The following is a 22133-nucleotide window of genomic DNA, read 5'->3' on the forward strand; positions in this document are numbered from 1 at the left end:
TGGGGAGAATGTGGGACTCGCTCCCATAGAGAATGGGGAGAATGTGGGACTCGCTCCCTCAGGGAGTGGGGAGAATGTGGGACTCGCTCCCACAGGGAGTGGGGAGAATGTGGGACCCGCTCCCACGGAGAGTGCGGAGAATGTGGGACTCGCTCCCACAGGAGTGTGGAGAAAATGTGGGACTCACTCCCACAGGGAGTGGGGAGAATGTGGGACTCGCTCCCACAGGGAGTGGGGAGAATGTGGGACTTGCTCCCATGGGGAGTGGGGGAGAATGTGGGACTCGCTCCCACAGGGGGAGTGGGGAGAATGTGGGACTCGTTCCGACAGGGAGTGGGGAGAATGTGGGACTTGCTCCCACAGGGAGTGGGGAGAATGTGGGACTCGCTCCCACAGGGAGTGGGGAGAATGGGGGACTCGCTCCCACAGGGAGTGGGGAGAATGTGGGACCCGCTCCCACGGAGAGTGCGGAGAATGTGGGACTCGCTCCCACAGGAGTGTGGAGAAAATGTGGGACTCACTCCCACAGAGGGAGTGGGGAGAATGTGGGACTCGTTCCGACAGGGAGTGGGGAGAATGTGGGACTTACTCCCACAGGGAGAATGTGGGTCTTGCTCCCACAGGGAGTGGGGAGAATGTGGGACTCGCTCCCACAGGGGTAGTGGGGAGAATGTGGGTCCCGCTCCCACAGGGAGTGGGGAGAATGTGGGACTCGCTCCCACAGGGGTAGTGGGGAGAATGTGGGTCCCGCTCCCACAGGGAGTGGGGAGAATGTGGGACTCGCTCCCACAGGGGTAGTGGGGAGAATGTGGGACTCGCTCCCACAGGGAGTGGGGAGAATATGGGACTCGCTCCCACAGGGAGTGGGGAGAATGTGAGACTTGCTCCCACAGGGAGTGGGGAGAATATGGGACTCGCTCCTACAGGGAGTGGGGAGAATGTGGGAATCGCTCCCACAGGGAATGGGGAGAATGTGGAACTGTTTCCTGTTTCTTTGTTTTAGTGACAGTTTCTGTACTTTGTGTTTGAATGCAGAACAAACAGGAACGGGATTTTATTCGTGCAGCACTGTGGGCATTGAAGGAGTTAATGCCAACCAGTCAGCAGCTGCTCGTGGAGTTAATGGCCCAGTACCTTCAATCTGACATCTTGCTCAAGTTTGTAACCTGAAAACTAATGGAACCAATATTTTAAACTCTTTTTTATATATATATATATATAGTTATTAAAATAGTGTATGTATGTATTTATATGTATTTATTTTGCTTGTTAGCCCAGAACTTGATTATTCTGAAATGTTGCTGAAGCGTTTCCTTGTACGATCACCGGGACAAACACAAGAATACCAAATTTCAAACAGTTCTGTCAGACCTTTGGAAACATTTCTCTCTTTGCAGCAATTTCTTTATTTCTTTCCTTCTGAGGACGTGGGTTCAGTGGTAAGGCCAAGATTTACTGTCCATCTGTAATTGCCCTTGGAAAGGTAGCTGAAGGAGTGAATGTTGAACGGGCTGGTTGGGGTACCAAGCCAGCGGGCTGCTTTGTCCTGGATGCCATTGAGCTTCTTGAAGCCACAGTCATTCAGACAAAGAGGGGAGCAGCGGCTGTGATCTACAATTGTTGAACCCAGTGTTGAGTCTGGAAGGGTGTAAAGTGTCCATCAAGAGAAGAGGTTCTGTAACTCGACCTTGCATGGGATCCATACAATCCCATCACCACAACGGTGAAATTTCAATTCAATACAAATCTGGAAATAAAAGGCTAATGATGACCATGAAACTATTGTAGATTACAGCTGGGTCACTAATGTCCTTTAGGGAAGGGGAAATCTGCCGTCCTTACCTGGTCTGGCCTACATGTGACTCCAGACCCACAGCAATGTGGTTGGCTCTGAAATGGCCGGCCGAGACACTCAGTTCAAGGGCAATTAGGGATGGGCAACAAAAAGACTATTCTCGCCGCTGAGCCCTCATGCCATGAGTGTGGGTGTCTCCGGCAGTCAGGAGACCGAGGATGGAAAGATCCGAATGTGAGAAACATGTTTCCGACACTTCCTCCTACCTCACTCTGAACTATCGGCCCATCACCAAACATCAAACCATCGTTTCCATGGCTGCCGCTCACTTCATCACCTCTGGCCATCTTCCCTCCTTGGCCTCCCAACCTCCTAATCCCTAACCCTAAAGGGCCCTCTTCCCTGGTCGACCCATTCTTTCAGATAATCCTGCCACACAAACTCATTTCTTCTTATCTTTTCTCTCCAGCTTCTCCCGTCCTAAATCCGTGACTTTTCTGATGCGCTCAGTGACATTGGCAGTTTCCAGTTTCCAGGCTCTAACCCCTCCCCCCAACCTCCATCGTGATTGTGGCTTATATAAATTATTTAGGCATGAATGTTTGAGGGTTGATGTACAAGTCTGTGGTCAATACAAATGGTGGTGGGATGGTAAATAGTGAGGAGGATGGCCTTCGATTACAGGAGGATATAGATGGGCTGGTCAGTGGGAAATGGGATTCAATCCGGATAAGTGTGAGGTGATGGACTTTATTATTGTCACAAGTAGGCTTATATTAACACTGCAATGAAGTTACTGTGGAAAAAGCCCCTAGTCGCCACATTCCGGCGTACACTCAGGGTACACTGAGGGAGAATTCAGAATGTCCAATTCACCCAACAAACACTGGGCGCGATTCTCCGCAAATGCGGAGAGTCGTAAAGTCTGCCGTGAAACTGGCCGTGTTTCAAGGCAGCCTCCGTGCCCCCTCCTGGGACCTGATTCTGCTCCCCGGTCGGGGCTAGCAGCGGGGCCCCGTGAACCACGGCATCGCAGGCGAACGTCGCAAAGCCCGCGCGCCAAGGGTAACGGCGGCTGACGCGCACGATGACGTCAGCCGTGCATGCGCGGATGACGTCATCGTGCATATGCGTCAACCCCGCGCATGCGCGGGCCGTCATGCCCCTCAGCCACCCCGCGGACTGATCCAGCGGGGCAGCGGAGGAACAAAGAGTGCGCGGGTTTCGGACCCGCTGCCCGCAATCGGTACCCACCGATCGCGGGCCCATGCCACCCTTGGCACGGCCGTGGTGCGGCCGTGCCAATCAGTGCCATGGATCTCCAGAACGGCACTTTGCGGCCGTTTTCACGAACGGTGAGAGCAGGTGTGTTTGAGTTCGTGAAAACGGCCGTAAAGGTCTGGGAAATCGGCCCATCGGATAGGGGAGAATCTCTGTTCGCCGTAAAAAACGGCGAGCAGCGATTCGTGTCGTGGGGCAGCCGTGGGGGGGGGGAGAATAGCGGGAGGTCGGGAAAAATGCCGGGAAGGCCCTCCCGCTATTCTCCGACCCGTCGTGGGGGGCGGAGAATCGCGCCCACTGTCTTTCGGGATTTGTGGGAGGAAACCGGAGCACCCGGAGGAAACCCACGCAGACACGGGGAGAACGTGCAGACTCCACACAGACAGTGACCCAAGCCGGGAATCAAATTGGGACCCTGGAGCTGTGAAGCAACAGTGCTAACCACTGTGCTACCCTGCCGCCCACAAACAAGGCAAAGGGAATACATGATAAACGGCAGGACCCTGGGAAGCACCGAGGATCAGAGGGACCTTGGTGTGCATATACACTGGCGCCTTTTGATAGCAGAGCAGGTGGTTAAAAAGGCCTATGGTGCACTTGCCTTTATTCGCTGAGACATAGATTTATTTTTTTTCCTGACTAAGGGGCAATTTAGCGTGGCCAATCCACCTACTCTGCTCATCTTTGGGTTGTGGGAGTGAAACCCACGCAAACACGGGGAGAATGTGCAAACTCCACACGGACAGTGACCTGGGGCTGGGTTCGAACCCGGGTCCTCAGCACCGTGAGGCAACAGTGCTAACCACTGCGCCACAGTGCTGCCCGAGACATAGAGTTCAAGAGCACGGAGGTTATGCTGGAGCTGTATAAAACATTGGTTAGGTCACAGCTGGAGTATTGTGGGCAGTTCTGGAATCCACATTATAGTCAGGATGTGATAGCCATTGGAAAGGGAGCAGAGGGGATTTACCAGGATGTTGCCTGGGCTGGAGAGTGTTAGTTATGAAGAGAGATTGGATAGACTGGGATTGTTTTCCCTGGAGCAGAGGAGACTGAGAGGGGACAGGATTGAGATGTATAGGATTATGAGGGGCATAGATAGAGTAGACAGGAAGAAACATTTCCCCTTGGTGGAGGGATCAGTGACCAGGGGGCAGAGATTTAAGGTAAGGGGCTGATGCACGATCAATTGCACAAAGACCAGAGTTGAATACAACTGAGGCTTTATTACATTTGATGTGTGGCCTCCTAAAGCAGTTGGCAAAATGGCTGCTGTATGGGGACCACACATATTTATACTCCACCTACTGGGCGGGGCCAGCAGGCAGGGACTACCCCCGTACCTGTAGTACAGGGCCTTACCACACCTCTCCTAATATATACAACAGTGGTGATTACCACATTCACCCCCTGTTAAAATTGAGTCCGGTGGGGGTGGCGGAGAACTGTATACAGAATATACAGAGGCAAAAAAAGTTTGGAGTCCAGTACAAGGTGCTTTAACCGTCCCAAACCAATTACAGGTTTAGCCGGTCCGGGGCCTTGATCTGACATTGGGAGGGACGCAGTGGTGGCTGCAATTCTGGTGGTGGTCTGATCCTCAGTGACTCTGGGAGCATGCCGAAATCCCCCTCATCATCGGGCGTGGGCAGGGCGAGGACTGATGGTCCCGGGGGGGGGGGGGGGTTGCTGCTGGGTGTGCCGGGGGAGGGGAAGGGGTGCCGGGCCGGAGGGGAGTGTGTGTGTGTGTGGAACCTGCTGGTGCCAGGTCCCTGAGAGAGACAGTATCTTGGCGGCCGTTGGGGTACCCTACGTAGACATACTGGGGGTTAGTGTGGAGTAACTGCACCCTTTCAACCAACGGGTCCGCCTTCTGGAGTCGTACGTGCTTACGGAGGGATACGGGTCCTGGAGCTGCGAGCCAAGTCGGGAGCGACACCCCGGATGTGGACTTCCTGGGGAAGGCAAAGAGACGTTCATGGGGTGTGTTGTTAGTTGCAGTGCATAGGAGCGACCGAATGGAGTGCAGTGCATCGGGGAGGACGTTCTGCAAGCGGGAGGCCGGGAGATTTCTGGACCGTGGGGCCAGCAGGACGGCCCTCCAGACCGTCCCGTTCTCCCTCTCCACCTGCCCGTTTCCCCGGGGGTTATAGCTGGTCGTCCTGCTGGAGGCGATACCCCTGCTGAGCAGGAACTGACACAGCTCATCACTCATGAATGAGGATCCCCTGTCACTGAGGATGTAGGCGGGGAAGCCGAACAGAGCGAAGATTGTGTTGAGGGCTTTGATGAAGGTGGCAGACGTCATGTCGGGGCATAGGATGGCGAAGGGGAATCTGGAGTACTCATCGAACACACTGAGGAAATAGGTGTTACGGTCGGTGGAGGGGAGGGGCCCTTTGAAATCCACACAGAGGCGTTCAAAGGAACAGGAGGCCTTCACCAGGCGCACTCAGTCTGGCCGGTAGAAGTGTGGTTTGCACTCCGCGCAGACCTGGCAGTCTCTGGTGATGGCCCTGACTTCCTCGATGGAGTAGGGCAGATTGCGGGCCTTGACAAGATGGTACAACCGTGTGACTCACGGGTGACAAAAGGTTGTCGTGCAGAGTCCGGAGTCGGTCTACCTGTGCGCTGGCACATGTACCTCGGGATAGGGCGTCTGGGGGCTTGTTGAGCTTACCGGGGCGATACAAAATCTCGTAATTGTAGGTGGAGAGCTCGATTCTCCACCGCAGGATATTGTCATGTTTGATCTTGCCCCGCTGCGCGTTGTTAAACATGAAGGATACCGATTGTTGGTCAGTGAGGAGAGTGAATCTCCTGCCGGCCAGGTAATGCCTCCAATGCTGCACAGCTTCAACGATGGCTTGGGCCTCTTTTTCGACGGAGGAATGTCGAATATCTGAGGCATGAAAGGTTCGTGAAAAGAATGTCACGGGCCTGCCTGCCTGGTTGAGGGTGGCGGCTAGAGCTACGTCTGATGCGCCGTTCTCCACTTGAAAGGGTAACGTCTCGCCGACTGCGTGCATCGCGGCCTTGGCGATGTCGGCCCTAATACGGTTGAAGGCCTGTTGAGCCTCTGCCGTCAGGGGGAAAAGAGTGGAGTGGATGAGTGGGCGGGCCTTGTCCGCATAGTTTGGGACCCCCTGGGCGTAGTAAGAAAAGAATCCCAGGCAGCCTCTGAGGGCCTTGGGGCAGTGGGGAGTTCCATGCGGGGGCGCATGAGGTCAGGGTCGGGCCCCAGAACTCCTAACTACATAGCCGAGGATGGCTAAGTGGTTCGTGCTAAATACGCACTTTTCCTTGTTATAGGTGAGGTTTAGGAGAGAGGCGAGGTGAGGTTTTGGCAAGGTTGGCACCATGGTCCTGCTGATCGTGGCCGCAGATGGTGATATTGTCTAGGTACGGGAAAGTGGCCCGCAGCCCGTACCGGTCGACCATTCGGTCCATCTCCCTTTGGAAGACCGAGACCCCATTGGTGACGGCGAAGGGAACCCTAAGAAAATGGTAGAGGCCGCCGTCTGCCTCGAAGGCAGTGTATGGGCGGTCCGCCTTACGAATGGGGAGCTGGTGGTAGGCGGATTTTAGGTCTACAGTTGAGAAGACCCGGTACTGTGCAATCTGATTGACCATATCAGATATGCGTGGGAGGGGGTACGCGTCGAGCTGCGTGTACCGATTGATGGTCTGGCTGTTGTCCACGATCATTCAGTGTTTCTCCCCAGTCTACCACTTGGGCTCTCCAGGGGCTGTTGCTGGCCTCGATGATGCCTTCCCGAAGCAGCCGCTGGACCTCAGACCTGATGAAGGTCCTGTCCTGGGCTCTGTACCGTCTGCTCCTGGTGGCGACGGGTTTGCAATTTGGGGTTAGGTTTGTAAATAGGGAAGGTGGGTCGACCTTAAGGGTCGCGAGGCTGCACACAGTAAGGGGTGGTAGGGCCCACCGAATTTCAGGGTTAGGCTCTGGAGGTTACACTGGAAGTCCAGGCTGAGTAGCCGGGCAGCGCAGAGGTTGGGGAGGACGTAGAGGCGGAAGCCGCTGAATTCTACGCCCTGGATCGTGAGCGTGGCTATACAGTACCCCCCAATCGCCACGGAGTGGGACCCGGAGGCCAGGGAGATTCTCTGATTGGCGGGGTGTACCGCGAGGGAGTAGCGCCTTACAGTATCAGGGTGAATGAAGCTCTCGGTGCTCCCGGAGTCCAGCAGGCAGGGTTAGCGGGGTTTTCCGCGAGGGAGCAGCGCCTTACAGTATCGGGATGGATGAAGCTCTCAGTGCTCCCGGAGTCCAGCACACAGGAGATCTCGTGCCCATCGATCTTCACGCTTGTTGAGACGGTGGCTAGATTGTGCGGGCGAGTCTGGTCAACTGTGACCGAGACGAGTCGCGGCTGGTCGTCGCTGGTGTCGGACGATGGGGTGCCCGGGGAGCACGGGTCCTGGTACGATGGTGGCGCCCATGTGCCGTGGGGGAGACAAGATGGCGGCCCCTGAAGATCCTGAGGTGGACAAAATGGCGGTGCCCACGGGCTGCACGTGGTGGGGGTTGAAATAGATGGCGGTGCCCATGGGCCGCACGTGGTCCGAGGAGGGGAAGATGGCGGCACCCACTGTGGTAGCCGACTGTGGAGTCCACGATGCGTAGGAGGAGTGGGCCGCGCGGCTGGGGGTGTCGGCCTGGATATTGCGCGAGGCGATTGTCATCGATAGCACCAGCTTTTTGGTTTCCGCGAAGTCGAGCGTGGCCACCTCTAAAAGTCGGTGGCAGATATGTTCTGACCCTATCCCCATAACGAAAGCGTCCCGCATGAGGAGGTTCGAATGTTCCGTGGCTGTGATGGCCTGACAGTCACAGTCTCTGACCGGGGAATTAAAGCCAGAAATCTTCTATGGACTCACCAGGGAGTTGACTATGAGTAGAGAGTACGTGTCTGGGGAAGAGCGTGTTCGTCCGCTGGCCGTAGTTCTCTTTCAGTAGCGCCATGGCTTCATCGTAGGTTGGTGCGTCCTGGATAAGCGGAAAAACGTTGGAGCTCAGCCGTGAGTAGAGGATCTGGATCTTCTGAGCTTCTGGAAGTAGGTTGGTGCAGACCTGTTGTAAGCTTTGAAATAGGCTAGCCAATGTTGAAAGTCCTTTTTGGCATTGCTTGACTGCGGATCCAGCTGCAGGTGATCCGGTTTGATGCGGAGGTCCATCTTCTGAAAACTTTAGTGTAATAAATTGATGCACGATCAATTGCACAAAGACGAGAGTTGAATACAACTGAGGCTTTATTACACTAAGATGTGTGGCCTCCTACAGCAGCTGGCGAAATGGCTGCTGTACGGGGAGCACACATATTTATACTCCACCTACTGGGCGGAGCCAGCAGGCAGGAACTACCGTCGTATCTGTAGTACAGGATCTTACCACACCTCTCCTAACATATACAACAGTGGTGATTACCACATGGGCGGGAGGTTTAGAGGGGATGTGAGGGAAAACCTTTTCACCCAGAGGGTGGTGGGAGTCTGGAACTCGCTGCCTGAGAGGGTGGTGGAGGCAGAGATCCCAGGGCAGACAGGGTTATGGGCCAAGTGCTGGGAAATGGGATTAGAATAGTTAGGTGATTGTCTGTGAACAGCACCGTGCAATGGGCCGAAGGGCCTTTCCTGTGCCTCTGTGACTCTGAATGCTTCAACATACAGAATACAGAAAAAGACAGGAAAACATCAAGTCAGTTGGTTTCACCTAATCATTGAACCTGGTGCCTTTGTTTATACCAGGAGAAACTATACCCATGTACACTAGAGAACGAAGGAAAAGAAGACAAGGCCACGTACACATGGGAAACTGGTACACACCTTCACATGTACTGAGTACTCATTCAGTAGGGGAAACTTAAAATGTCTCGAAAGACTTGAAAAGAAGCACTTGAAATGTCATAACATTCAAGGCTATGGTTGAAGTGTTGGAAAGTGGGATTAGTGTAGATTAGAGTCGGCCTTTATTTGTTGGTGCAGGGTAGATGGGCTGAAGGGCCTTTTCTGTACTGTATGATTCTATGATTCTCAGCACTAGGATCAGATTTTCGCGCCATGTTATGGTGTGCACCTCAACACACTTTCCCCAACTCCAAATATACCAGACACAACAATAGCAGAATGTCTTCTTCTCCAAAAGGGAAAACCTGCATGTAACCTCCCAAGCAAGGGGGAGCGACTCAGCACGGTAGCATTGTGGATAGCGCAATTGCTTCACGGCTCCAGGGTCCCAGGTTCGATTCCGGCTTGGGTCACTGTCTGTGCGGAGTCTGCACATCCTCCCTGTGTCTGCGTGGGTTTCCTCCGGGTGCTCCGGTTTCCTCCCACAGTCCAAAGATGTGCAGGTTAGGTGGATTGGCCATGATAAATTGCCCTTAGTGTCCAAAATTGCCCTTAGTGTTGGGTGGGCTTACTGGGTTATGGGGATAGGGTGGAGGTGTTGACCTTAGGTAGGGTGCTCTTTCCCTCTCGTTTCCTGTGCCTTATTTTGGATTCCAGCTGTTTGCCATTCTGCCAGTCACAGCTCTGCCGTTGCTTCTTTCCTCGCCCTGTTCCCACTCCCTCTGAACCTGCATCATCGACTCCTTTCTTATTAACCTGTGCCCGATCTCACACCTTCCATTTTACCTGTTTCCACCCTCCCTCCACCTGTCACTTTCCCAACCTTTCCCAGGAGCGCTGGGTGGGATTCTCCCGCTGCTGGGACCTTCCGGTTCCGTTGACTGCAGTGTTTTGCGTTGGAATTATTCCTGTAATGAGGGCCTCGCAGACACGGCCAGCATTTGTTGCCCATCTCTAGTTATCCTCAACTGAGTGTCTCCCTCGGCCATTTCAGAGGGGGGCAGTTCAGAGTCAACCACATTGCTGTGGGTCTGGAGTCACATGGAGGCCAGACCGGGTAAGGGTGGCAGATTTCCCCTTCCCTGAAGGACATTAGTGAACCTGATGGGTTTCCCATCGGAATAGCTCAGACTGGAGGAATGTTTGGCCGCAGAGCTGGGATTCTGGTGGGGCTGGTTGCCCAGCTACAGTCTCAGGGGAGATGGCAGTCAGCAGCCCCTCCTCTCACCCCAGCTCCTGTTGTATTCCAGGAACGCCATCAAGCTGTTCTTTACTGAACTCGGGCTCCTCGATCCACACAATTACTTTGAGACGGAGCTCAGCTCGTGGATGGACTTTGAGAAGGCCAGTGACTCAACTAAAGAAAAGCTTTTGAATTTTAGCAACAAATGGAACAGAAAATGGACTCGGAAATTCAAGGTAACACTTTAATCATCAATCAGGCGTCGGGGCTCAGGTTTGACTGAGTTGTGGGCTGGAAGTATGGGGTGTCTGAAAGGTTTATATTAACAGTGGATCAGCCCATCAGAACGGGAAATTTCACTGTGGAATTCAATGTGGGAACAATATGGAATTGGTATATATTATACGGAAGCAGACACATTAACGGTGTTCAAAAGGCATCTTGGCAAACACATGGATAGGATGGGTATAGAGGGATACGGCACAAGGAAGTACGGAAGTTTTGGCAAAGGTTGGTATCATGACTGGTACAGGCTTGGAGGGCCGAAGGGCCTGTTCCTGTGCTGTATTGTTCTTTATTCTATTATGGACACGATTCAACCACCGCGATGTTCCCGGCATGGAGCAAACGCAGAGGGTGAATCACGGGGGAGACCCAAATCCAGATTTACGCCGGGTGCAAAATCTGGCGAGACCCGGTGGGGTAGGGGCGTGGTCCAGATAATTATATTCAAATGAGCCATTGCTATTGGTGGACTCAACACTGCTTTTCCTGCCTGACATCACTGATATGGTACACGTGACAATAAACAAATCCAATCCAATCCAATCCAATTCTACCCAGAACGTATCGATCGTTCGCTTTGTTAGTTTGTCTATAGTAAAGTTTCTTCTGTTTATTTATCCCACAGACTGCGGTGGTTCAAGGTGGCAGCTCCCCAACACCTTCTCAAGGGGCAGTTAGGGATGGGCAATAAATGCTGACCTGGTCAGCGACACCCACAGCCCGCGAAAGATTATAATAACCGTGGAGTCTTTCAAATTTCACCTACTTGCAGAAAAAAAGAGTTGCTGATCACTAATAACATTTTGGGTCTCTGGTCTGGAATCTTAATCCCTTCCCAAAATGCATCACCTCTCATTTCTCTGCATTGAACCCCATTTTCATAGAATCATAGAATTTACCGTGCAGAAGGAGGCCATTCGGCCCATCGAGTCTGCACCAGCCCTTACAAAGAGCACCCTACTCAAGCCCATGTACCTACCCCGGTCCCTGTAACCCAGTAACCCCCACTTAACATTTCTTTGGACACTAAGGGCATTTTAACATGGCCAATCCACCTAACCTGCACGTCTTTGGACTGTGGGAGGAAACCGGAGCACCCGGAGGAAACCCACGCAGACACGGGGATACCGCGCAGACTCCGCACAGACAGTGACCCAAGCCGGGAATCGAACCTGGGATCCTGGAGTTATGAAGCAACTGTGCTAACCACTGTGCTACCGTGCTGCCTTACTTTTCTGTCCAGTCTATTGATATCTGCAGTTGACAGCATTCTTCCTCATTGGCAACCACACGGCCAGTTTTCATATCTTCTACATCCACACACCTTGTTAGACCTTAGGGTGGTGCGCCGCCCCCCCACCCTCCCGTTCCCTGTGTTACCAGCTTTTTAAAAAATCAGTCAAGCCAGCCACAAGCTTCTTATTCCGATCCGGGACCAAACCCAACACTGGCCGGGATATTGGGCAGAAACCCCAATATTTTATTTTAGATTTGTAAAACTGTGATCCCTGGATACCTCGCTCTAGGAGTGATTTCACAAAGAAACTTGGGTATGGTTTATTAAAACAAACTTTATTACTAACACTGTATTAAAATATCTTTAATATCACACCCAAAAGTAGCTTACAATCACCCCTTAAACCATGTTAACCAACACAGTGACACACTAACCCTTAACTGCTATCTTTACTCACACTCAAAACCGTCTCAGATCCCAATCCACTTTTAAACCCAGTTAGCACTCAGCAATGCCTGCTGTACAGAGATGCCTGGATGCTCCACTCTGAGAAAGAGAGATCTTTTGAGACTGTTTTAAAGGAAGAGATCTGGCCTGTCATGGTCACAATAATGCAGCCTCTGGCTGTATTTCTTCAGACGCTTTGCCGCCGCCCCTTCCAGCCAGAAACTAGATCTGAGCCTCAGTACCCGACTGCTTCAACCCCTGGTCCCCCCATTACCTGCACCACCTCACTAAACTCAGCCTGATGGGTGGGATTCTCTGCTGGGGGTACATTGCCGGCAGGAACAGAGAATGCCAAAGGTGAGAGGATTCCGGCCAATGTCCCTAATTAACTATTCTACAGGAAACTCTCTAAATAAAATTCCATTTTCCCAAACTTTTACGATGCTTTAATTGCCCTTCTGGCTCCAATAAGCCCAGCTGTCTTGCTCACCAGGATTTTTAAAAACATGACAGCAGCAGTCACACACACTAACCCACGTTAACCCTTACTGCATCAAATACATTTAATACAGAGGGCTGGATTCTCTGCAGCCCCGCGCCCAAATTGTGTTTGGCACGGAGGCGAACAATCTGGGGGACAGATTGGGCCAGACGGATCTTCGGGGGCGCACGGCCGACGGGCAGGCCTACATTTTCCAGCTGTCTCCACGGTCAGCGTCCGCCATGCGCTCGGCGCGGCCGCTGGAGGCCACTGGCCTGCGTATGCGCGGACTCAGAACCGGAAGTGCGGGGGTCCATATCCGCAGCTAAAGCTGCGTGAATCACTCTGGGTCCTTGCTAGCCCCCTGCAGGTGAGTGAATTCGCTTAGATTTTTGGAGGAAACTCGAGAGTGAAACGCCAGCGTTTTTACGCTGCCGTGGGGACATAGTCCCATTTTGGGAGAATCCAGCGCAATATATCTGAAATTCCGACATTCATCCCACTTTAACTAATCCATACTGACTGTCCTTGATTAATCTGTGCCTCTGAATGATGATTCATTCCATCTCTCAGAATGTTTCTAGTTGTCCACCACCTAATCGAGGCTGACTGCTCGGGAATTACTCTGTTTCTGACTTCCTCCTTGCTAACAGAAGTGCGCTCGAATAAATATTCTCCTCGCATTCCTCAGATACATATCCGAGAAGCGATGAAGTTGCTGAGAAAGGGAAAAACGCTGAGAGGGGCTGTAACCGTTCCACAAAGTGTTTCACCCGCTGGCAGAAACCGCGCCGTTTTGGTTAGTATGGGGGTGTTGTCAGGGCCGGACTGTGACTTGCTGTAACTTCCCAATCCCTCAATTCACCTTCCAGCCTGGACTGGCTGGGAGCAACCCCACACAACCCATCAGTTCCCAGCGAGGTTCAAATGGAGCCAGTTATTGGGCCTGAGGTGGGGGTCGGGGGGGGGGGGGGGGGGGGGGGGGTCAGGAGATGGTTTCAGGGATCGGTGGTGTGGGAATTCAGACGGGGAAGGTGCTGGCTGCTAGGGTTTAGGGGGTATGGGTGGAGCATCAGCTCAGGCCTGGGCCTGATGGTGAGGCCTGGTTCTGAGGGGGGGGGGGGGGGGGGGGGGGCTGCTGTGGTTAGAGAATGGGTGGGGGTGGGGGACAGAGCTGGGATTGATGTGGGGATGGGGGGGAGCTGAGGTCTGGTATTGAGATTCAGGGCTGAAGCTGGGTGGGGGTAAGGGTTTCGGAGCTCAGATAGGGTCAGAGCTGCTGTAGGCCGGATATTGGGGTGCAGCTGGGGGGGGGGGGGGAGGGGAATTCAGGGGGGGCAGCAAGTTGGTTATTTGGGTTCAGGTAGGGATGAGAAGGGGAGGTTGGGGTTCGGCAGTAATGATGATGGGGTGGGTGGGGGGGTGGGGGGGTTCTGCTGGGTTTTGCGATTCAGTTTTCACCGATGAATAAATGAGAAAGTTAGGGGACTGCGAGCGAGGAATCGGACGGTACAGTTGGGGAGTGGGGAGGCGGTCCCTGATTTGCCGGACTTCCTGACGGGGAAGGACTGGATGAAGTCACCAGAAAATTTGAAACAAAAATCTTTTTGAAACAATCTTTCTAACGACAGCCAGAGGCACCTAGCAAAGCAACCACCATCATGATTCCAGAGAGATTCCGCCCAGGATCGCTGGCAGAGGTTTATCCCATCGAGGTGGTCAATTATTTCTGTGAAACCCAACTGCAGAAGGATCTGGAGGAGATGGTGACGCAAGGCGAGGATGCTGAGAAAAGCAAGAGTGAGAGATCGAAATCGAAGAACACAGTGTTCTTCCTGCACAAAGAACAGAGGTCAGCTTTCCACTGTGGGGTCAGAGGTGAATGAGCCAAAGCTCAGTGGCTGATGGGCTCACAGCTCGAGAGCAGGTCCGAGGCCCTATTCCCAGGCTCAGGCCCCATTCCCAGACTCCAGGCCCCAGTCCCAGACCACAGGCCCCATTCCCAGGCTCCAGGCCCCATTCCCAGACTCCAGGCCCCAGTCCCAGACCACAGGCCCCATTCCCAGGCTCAGGCCCCATTCCCAGACTCCAGGCCCCAGTCCCAGACCACAGGCCCCATTCCCAGACTCCAGGCCCCATTCCCAGACTCCAGGCCCCATTCCCAAATTCCAGGCACCATTCCCAGATTCCAGACCCATAAGACCATAAGACATAGGAACAGAATTAGGCCACTCGGCCCATCGAGTCTGCTCCGCCATTCAATCATGGCTGATATTTTCTCATCCCCATTCTCCTGCCTTCTCCCCATAACCCCTGATCCCCTCATTAATCAAGAACCTATCTATCTCAGTCTTAAATCCACTCAACGATTTGGCCTCCACAGCCTTCTGCGGCAAAGAGTTCCACAGATTCACACCCTCTGGCTGAAGAAATTCCGCCTCATCTCTGTTTCGTAAAAAGTTGTGGTCCCAGCTCAGACTCCTGAGGCCCCATTTCTAGACCCCAGACCCCATTCCCTGACAACAGGCCCCATTTCTAGACCTCAGGCCCCATTCCCTGACAACAGGCCCCATTTCTAGACCCCAGGCCCCATTCCCTGACAACAGGCCCCATTTCTAGACCCCAGGCCCCATTCCCTGACAACAGGCCCCATTTCTAGACCCCAGGCCTCATTCCCTGACTTCAGGCCACATTCCCAGACCACAGGCCTCATTACCAGATCCCAGGCCCCAGTTCCAGGCCCTATGTCCAGGCCTCAGGCCCAGGTCCCATGTCCGGGCCCCAGGTCCAGGCCCTATGTCCAGGCCTCAGGCCCAGGCCCCATGTCCAGGCCCCAGGTCCAGGCCCTATGTCCAGGCCTCAGGCCCAGGTCCCATGTCCAGGCCCTATGTCCAGGCCCCATGTCCAGGCCCCAGGCCCAGGTCCCATGTCCAGGCCCCAGGCCCAGGTCCCATGTCCGCGCCTCAGGCCCCATGTCCAGGCCCCATGTCCAGGCCTCAGGCCCTAGCTCCAGGCCCCAGGCATGTCCAGGCCTCAGGCCCAGGTCCCATGTCCAGGCCTCAGGCCCTGGCTCCAGGCCCCATGTCCAGGCCTCAGGCCCAGGCTCCAGGCCCAGGCCCCATGTCCAGGACTCAGGCCCAGGCTCCAGGCCCAGGCCCCATGTCCAGGCCTCAGGCCCAGGCCCCATGTCCAGGCCTCAGGCCCAGGCTCCAGGCCCAGGCCCCATGTCCAGGCTCCAGGCTCAGGCTCCAGGCCTCAGGTCCAGGTCCCATGTCCAGGTCCCATGTCCAGGCCCCATGTCCAGGCCCCAGGCCCAGGCCCCATGTCCAGGCCCCAGGCCCAGGCCCCATGTCCAGGCTCCATGTCCAGGCCCCATGTCCAGGCCTCAGGTCCAGGTCCCATGTCCAGGCCCCATGTCCAGGTCCAGGCCCCATGTCCAGGCCCCATGTCCAGGCCCCAGGTCCAGGCCTCAGGCCCAGGCTCCAGGCCCAGGTCCCATGTCCAGGCCTCAGGCCCAGGCCCCATGTCCAGGCCCAGGCTCCAGGCCCAGGCCCCATGTCCAGGCCCCATGTCCAGGCCTCAGGCCCTGGCTCCAGGCCCAAGGCCCCATGTCCAGGCCATGGCTCCAGGCCCCATGTCCAGGCTCCAGGCCCAGGCTCCAGGTCCAGGCCCCATGTCCAGGCCTCAGGTCCAGGTCCCATGTCCAGGCCCCAGGCCCAGGCCCCATGTCCAGGCTCCAGGTCCAGGCCCCATGTCCAGGCCTCAGGTCCAGGTCCCATGTCCAGGCCCCATGTCCAGGTCCAGGCCCCATGTCCAGGCCCCAGGTCCAGGCCTCAGGCCCAGGCTCCAGGTCCCATGTCCAGGCCTCAGGCCCAGGCCCCATGTCCAGGCCCAGGCCCCATGTCCAGGCCCCATGTCCAGGCCTCAGGCCCTGGCTCCAGGCCCCAGGCCCCATGTCCAGGCCTCAGGCCCAGGCCCCATGTCCAGGCCCAGGCTCCAGGCCCAGGCCCTATGTCCAGGCCCAGGCTCCAGGCCCAGGCCCCATGTCCAGGCCCAGGCCCAGGCTTCAGGCCCAGGCCTCATGTCCAGACCTCAGGCTCCAGGCCCCATGTCCAGGCCTCAGGCCCAGGCTCCAGGCCCAGGCCCCATGTCCAGGCCTCAGGCCCAGGCTCCAGGCCCAGATCCCATGTCCAGGCCTCAGGCCCAGGCTCCAGGCCCAGGTCCCATGTCCAGGCCCCATGTCCAGGCCTCAGGCCCAGGCTCCAGGCCCAGGCTCCAGGCCCAGGCCCCATGTCCAGGCCTCAGACCCAGGCCCCATGCCCAGGCTCCAGGCCCCATGTCCAGGCCCCATGTCCAGGTCTCAGGCCCAGGCTCCAGGCCCAGGCCCCATGTCCAGGCCCCAGGTCCAGACCCAGACCCAGGCCCAGGCCCCAGAACTAGTCTGGATCCTGGTGAATGGCAAAGTCACATAATCACAGAATAGTACGGTGCAGAAGAGGCCATTTGGCCCATCGAGTCGGCACTGATGCATGGAAAACACATGACCTGTCCACCTAATCCCATTTGCCAGCACTTGGCCAAAGCCCTGAATGTTATGATGTGCCAAGTGCTCACCCAGGTACTATTAATAGTGTGTGAGGCAGCCCGCCTCTCCCACCCTCCCAGGCCGTGTGTTCCAGACCCTCACCCCGCCTCTCCCACCCTCCCAGGCCGTGCGTTCCAGACCCTCACCCCGCCTCTCCCACCCTCCCAGGCCGTGTGTTCCAGACCCTCACCACCCTCCCAGGCCGTGTGTTCCAGACCCTCACCACCCTCCCAGGCCGTGTGTTCCAGACCCTCACCCCGCCTCTCCCACCCTCCCAGGCCATGTGTTCCAGACCCTCACCCCGCCTCTCCCACCCTCCCAGGCCGTGTGTTCCAGACCCTCACCACCCTCCCAGGCCGTGTGTTCCAGACCCTCACCCCGCCACTCCCACCCTCCCAGGCCATGTGTTCCAGCCTCTCCCACCCTCCCAGGCCATGTGTTCCAGACCCTCACCCCGCCTCTCCCACCCTCCCAGGCCGTTCCTTCCAGACCCTCACCCCGCCTCTCCCACCCTCCCAGGCCGTGTGTTCCAGATCCTCACCCTGCCTCTCCCACCCTCCCAGGCCGTGTGTTCCAGCCTCTCCCACCCTCCCAGGCAGCGCGTTCCAGACCCTCACCCCGCCTCTCCCACCCTCCCAGGCCGTGTGTTCCAGACCCTCACCCCGCCTCTCCCACCCTCCCAGGCCGTGTGTTCCAGACCCTTACCCAGCCTCTCCCACCCTCCCAGGCCGTGTGTTCCAGACCCTCACCCAGCCTCTCCCACCCTCCCAGGCAGTGTGTTCCAGACCCTCACCCAGCCTCTCCCACCCTCCCAGGCCGTGTGTTCCAGCCTCTCCCACCCTCCCAGGCCGTGTGTTCCAGACCCTCACCCCGCCTCTCCCACCCTCCCAGGCCGTTCCTTCCAGACCCTCACCCCGCCTCTCCCACCCTCCCAGGCCGTGTGTTCCAGATCCTCACCCTGCCTCTCCCACCCTCCCAGGCCGTGTGTTCCAGCCTCTCCCACCCTCCCAGGCAGCGCGTTCCAGACCCTCACCCCGCCTCTCCCACCCTCCCAGGCCGTGTGTTCCAGCCTCTCCCACCCTCCCAGGCCGTGTGTTCCAGACCCTCACCACCCTCCCAGGTCGTGTGTTCCAGACCCTCACCCCGCCTCTCCCACCCTCCCAGGCCATGTGTTCCAGACCCTCACCCCGCCTCTCCCACCCTCCCAGGCCGTGTGTTCCAGACCCTCATCACCCTCCCAGGCCTTGTGTTCCAGACCCTTATCCCGCCACTCCCACCCTCCCAGGCCATGTGTTCCAGCCTCTCCCACCCTCCCAGGCCGTGTGTTCCAGACCCTCACCCTGCCTCTCCCACCCTCCCAGGCCGTTCCTTCCAGACCCTCACCCCGCCTCTCCCACCCTCCCAGGCCGTGTGTTCCAGACCCTCACCCCGCCTCTCCCACCCTCCCAGGCCGTGTGTTCCAGACCCTCACCCCGCCTCTCCCACCCTCCCAGGCCGTGTGTTCCAGCCTCTCCCACCCTCCCAGGCAGCGCGTTCCAGACCCTCACCCCACCTCTCCCACCCTCCCAGGCCGTGTGTTCCAGACCCTCACCCCGCCTCTCCCACCCTCCCAGGCCGTGTGTTCCAGACCCTCAGCACCCTCCCAGGCCGTGTGTTCCAGACCCTCACCCCGCCTCTCCCACCCTCCCAGGCCGTGTGTTCCAGACCCTCACCCAGCCTCTCCCACCCTCCCAGGCCGTGTGTTCCAGACCCTCAGCACCCTCCCAGGCCGTGTGTTCCAGACCCTCACCCCGCCTCTCCCACCCTCCCAGGCCGTGTGTTCCAGACCCTCACCCCGCCTCTCCCACCCTCCCAGGCCGTGTGTTCCAGACCCTCACCCGCCTCTCCCACCCTCCCAGGCCGTGCGTTCCAGACCCTCACCCCGCCTCTACCACCCTCCCAGGCCGTGTGTTCCAGACCCTCACCCCGCCTCTCCCACCCTCCCAGGCAGTACATTCCAGACCCTCACCCAGCCTCTCCCACCCTCCCAGGCAGTGTGTTCCAGACCCTCACCCTGCCTCTCCCACCCTCCTAGGCCGTGTGTTCCAGACCCTCACCCTGCCTCTCCCACCCTCCCAGGCCGTGTGTTCCAGACCCTCACCCCGCCTCTCCCACCCTCCCAGGCCGTGTGTTCCAGCCTCTCCCACCCTCCCAGGCCGTGTGTTCCAGACCCTCACCCCGCCTCTCCCACCCTCCCAGGCCGTGTTCCAGACCCTCACCCCGCCTCTCCCACCCTCCCAGGCCGTGTGTTCCAGACCCTCACCCAGCCTCTCCCACCCTCCCAGGCAGCGCGTTCCAGACCCTCACCCCGCCTCTCCCACCCTCCCAGGCCGTGTGTTCCAGACCATCACCCCGCCTCTCCCACCCTCCCAGGCCGTGTGTTCCAGCCTCTCCCACCCTCCCAGGCCGTGTGTTCCAGACCCTCACCCAGCCTCTCCCACCCTCCCAGGCAGCGCGTTCCAGACCCTCACCCCGCCTCTCCCACCCTCCCAGGCCGTGTGTTCCAGACCCTCACCCAGCCTCTACCACCCTCCCAGGCCGTGTTCCAGACCCTCACCCAGCCTCTACCACCCTCCCAGGCAGTGTGTTCCAGACCGTCACCACCCTCTGGGTAAAAAAAACTTTTCCTCAAATCCCCCTCAACCTCCCGCCCCTCACCCCACCTTGAACTTTAAAAAAAAACGCATTTTATTCAAACTTGTATCAAAGTATTTACAGCAAATAAACACCCCGGGAAACATTCTTCCCAACGATCCACTATACAGTTTGTTAGATTTTCCTCCTTTTAAACCCCCCCACTCCCCCCCCCGCCCCCCCACTCCGCGACGAACAGCCCCTCAAACACAATCACAAACACCCCCCACCTTTTCTCAAACTCCCCTGCTGAGCCCCTTAACTCATACATTATCTTCTCTAACAGCAGGAAGTCATATAGGTCACCCAACCATGCTGCTACCCCCGGTGGCGATGCCGACCGCCACTCCCAACAAACTTCACCACCGTGCATTCAGAGAGGCGAAGGCCAAGACATCGGCCTTCCTCCTCTCCATGAGCTCCGGCTTCTCTCAAACCCCAAATACCGCCACCAAAGGGTCCGGGTCCACTCCCTCCTCCACTATCCTGGCTAAGACTGCGGACAGTCCCGCCCAGAATCTTCCCAATTTTTCACAACCCCAAAACATGTGCGTGTGATTTGCTGGCCCCCGCCCACACCTCCCACACTGATCTGCTACCCCTTGAAAGAACCCATCATTCTCGCCCGAGTTATATGCACCCTGTGCACCACCTTAAACTGTATCCGGCTCATTCTCGCACAAGAGGAGGTCCCGTTTACCCTTCGCAGTGCCTCACTCCATACTCCCCAATTGATCTCCATTCCCAACTCCCTTCCCATTTCTCCTTGATCTTCACCACCAGCTCACCTCCCTGCTCCACCAGCCAGTTGTATATATCCCCAATTCTTCCCTCCCCTTCCACATCCGGAAGCAGCAGTTGCTCCAGCAGGGTGTATCCCGGCAATCTAGGGAACCCCTTCCAGACCTTTCCTGCAAAGTCCCTAACCTGCAGATACCTGAACTCACTACCCCTCAGCAGCTCTACCCTCTCCCTTAGCTCCTCCAGACTGGCGAACCCTTCCTCCAAATACAGATCCCTCACCTTGACCAACCCCACTTCCCTCCACCTCCTGCATATATCCTCCAGGATAATGATCCAGGGACCAGGGCACATGGTGGAATTTCAATACAACAAAGATCAGGAATTAAAAATCTAATGATGACCATGAAACCATTGTCGATTGTTGTAAAAACCCATCTGGTTCACTAATGTCCTTTAGGGAAGGGGAAATCTGCCGTCCTTACCCGGTCTGGCCTACATGTGACTCCAGACCCACAGCGATGTGATTGATTGTTACCTGCCCTCGGTATTGGCTTAACAAGCCCCCAAATCAAGGGCAATTAGGGATGGGTAATAAACTCTGGCAGTGCGGCACTCCCTCAGTACTGACCCTCTGACAGTGCGGCACTCCCTCAGTACTGACCCTCTGACAGTGCGGCACTCCCTCAGTACTGACCCTCTGACAGTGCGGCACTCCCTCAGTACTGACCCTCTGACAGTGCAGCACTCCCTCAGTACTGACCCTCTGACAGTGCGGCACTCCCTCAGTACTGACCCTCTGACAGTGCGGCACTCCCTCAGTACTGACCCTCTGACAGTGCAGCGCTCCCTCAGTACTGACCCTCTGACAGTGCAGCACTCCCTCAGTACTGACCCTCTGACAGTGCGGCGCTCCCTCAGTCCTGACCCTCTGACAGTGCGGCACTCCCTCAGTACTGACCCTCTGACAGTGCGGCACTCCCTCAGTACTGACCCTCTGACAGTGCAGCACTCCCTCAGTACTGACCCTCTGACAGTGCGGCACTCCCTCAGTACTGACCCTCTGACAGTGCGGCACTCCCTCAGTACTGACCCTCTGACAGTGCGGCACTCCCTCAGTACTGACCCTCTGACAGTGCGGCACTCCCTCAGTACTGACCCTCTGACAGTGCGGCACTCCCTCAATACTGACCCCCCGACAGAGCGGCACTCCCTCAATACTGGCCCTCTGACAGTGCGGCACTCCCTCAGTACTGACCCTCTGACAGTGCGGCACTCCCTCAGTACTGACCCTCTGACAGTGCGGCACTCCCTCAGTACTGACCCTCTGACAGTGCAGCACTCCCTCAGTACTGACCCTCTGACAGTGCAGCACTCCCTCAGTACTGACCCTCTGACAGTGCAGCACTCCCTCAGTACTGACCCTCTGACAGTGCAGCACTCCCTCAGTACTGACCCTCTGACAGTGCAGCACTACCTCAGTACTGACCCTCTGACAGTGCAGCACTCCCTCAGTACTGACCCTCTGACAGTGCAGCATTGCCTCAGTACTGACCCTCT

The 22133-nt window shown here is 56.7% G+C and overlaps 1 protein-coding gene across 1 annotated transcript in view; it reads left to right on the forward strand.

Annotated features, from left to right (window-relative positions):
- The window catches only part of wdr97 (WD repeat domain 97), a 129306-nt gene that overhangs the window by 99690 nt on the left and 7483 nt on the right, over positions 1-22133 (forward strand). Inside the window, exons 17-20 of the mRNA XM_038796480.1 lie at positions 1036-1157; positions 10192-10360; positions 13266-13373; positions 14206-14426. Of these exons, the coding sequence (XP_038652408.1) occupies positions 1036-1157; positions 10192-10360; positions 13266-13373; positions 14206-14426 (620 nt within the window). The remainder of the gene's footprint in view (positions 1-1035; positions 1158-10191; positions 10361-13265; positions 13374-14205; positions 14427-22133) is intronic.

Source organism: Scyliorhinus canicula, chromosome 5 (assembly GCF_902713615.1).
Source record: "Scyliorhinus canicula chromosome 5, sScyCan1.1, whole genome shotgun sequence".
NCBI lineage: Eukaryota > Metazoa > Chordata > Chondrichthyes > Carcharhiniformes > Scyliorhinidae > Scyliorhinus > Scyliorhinus canicula.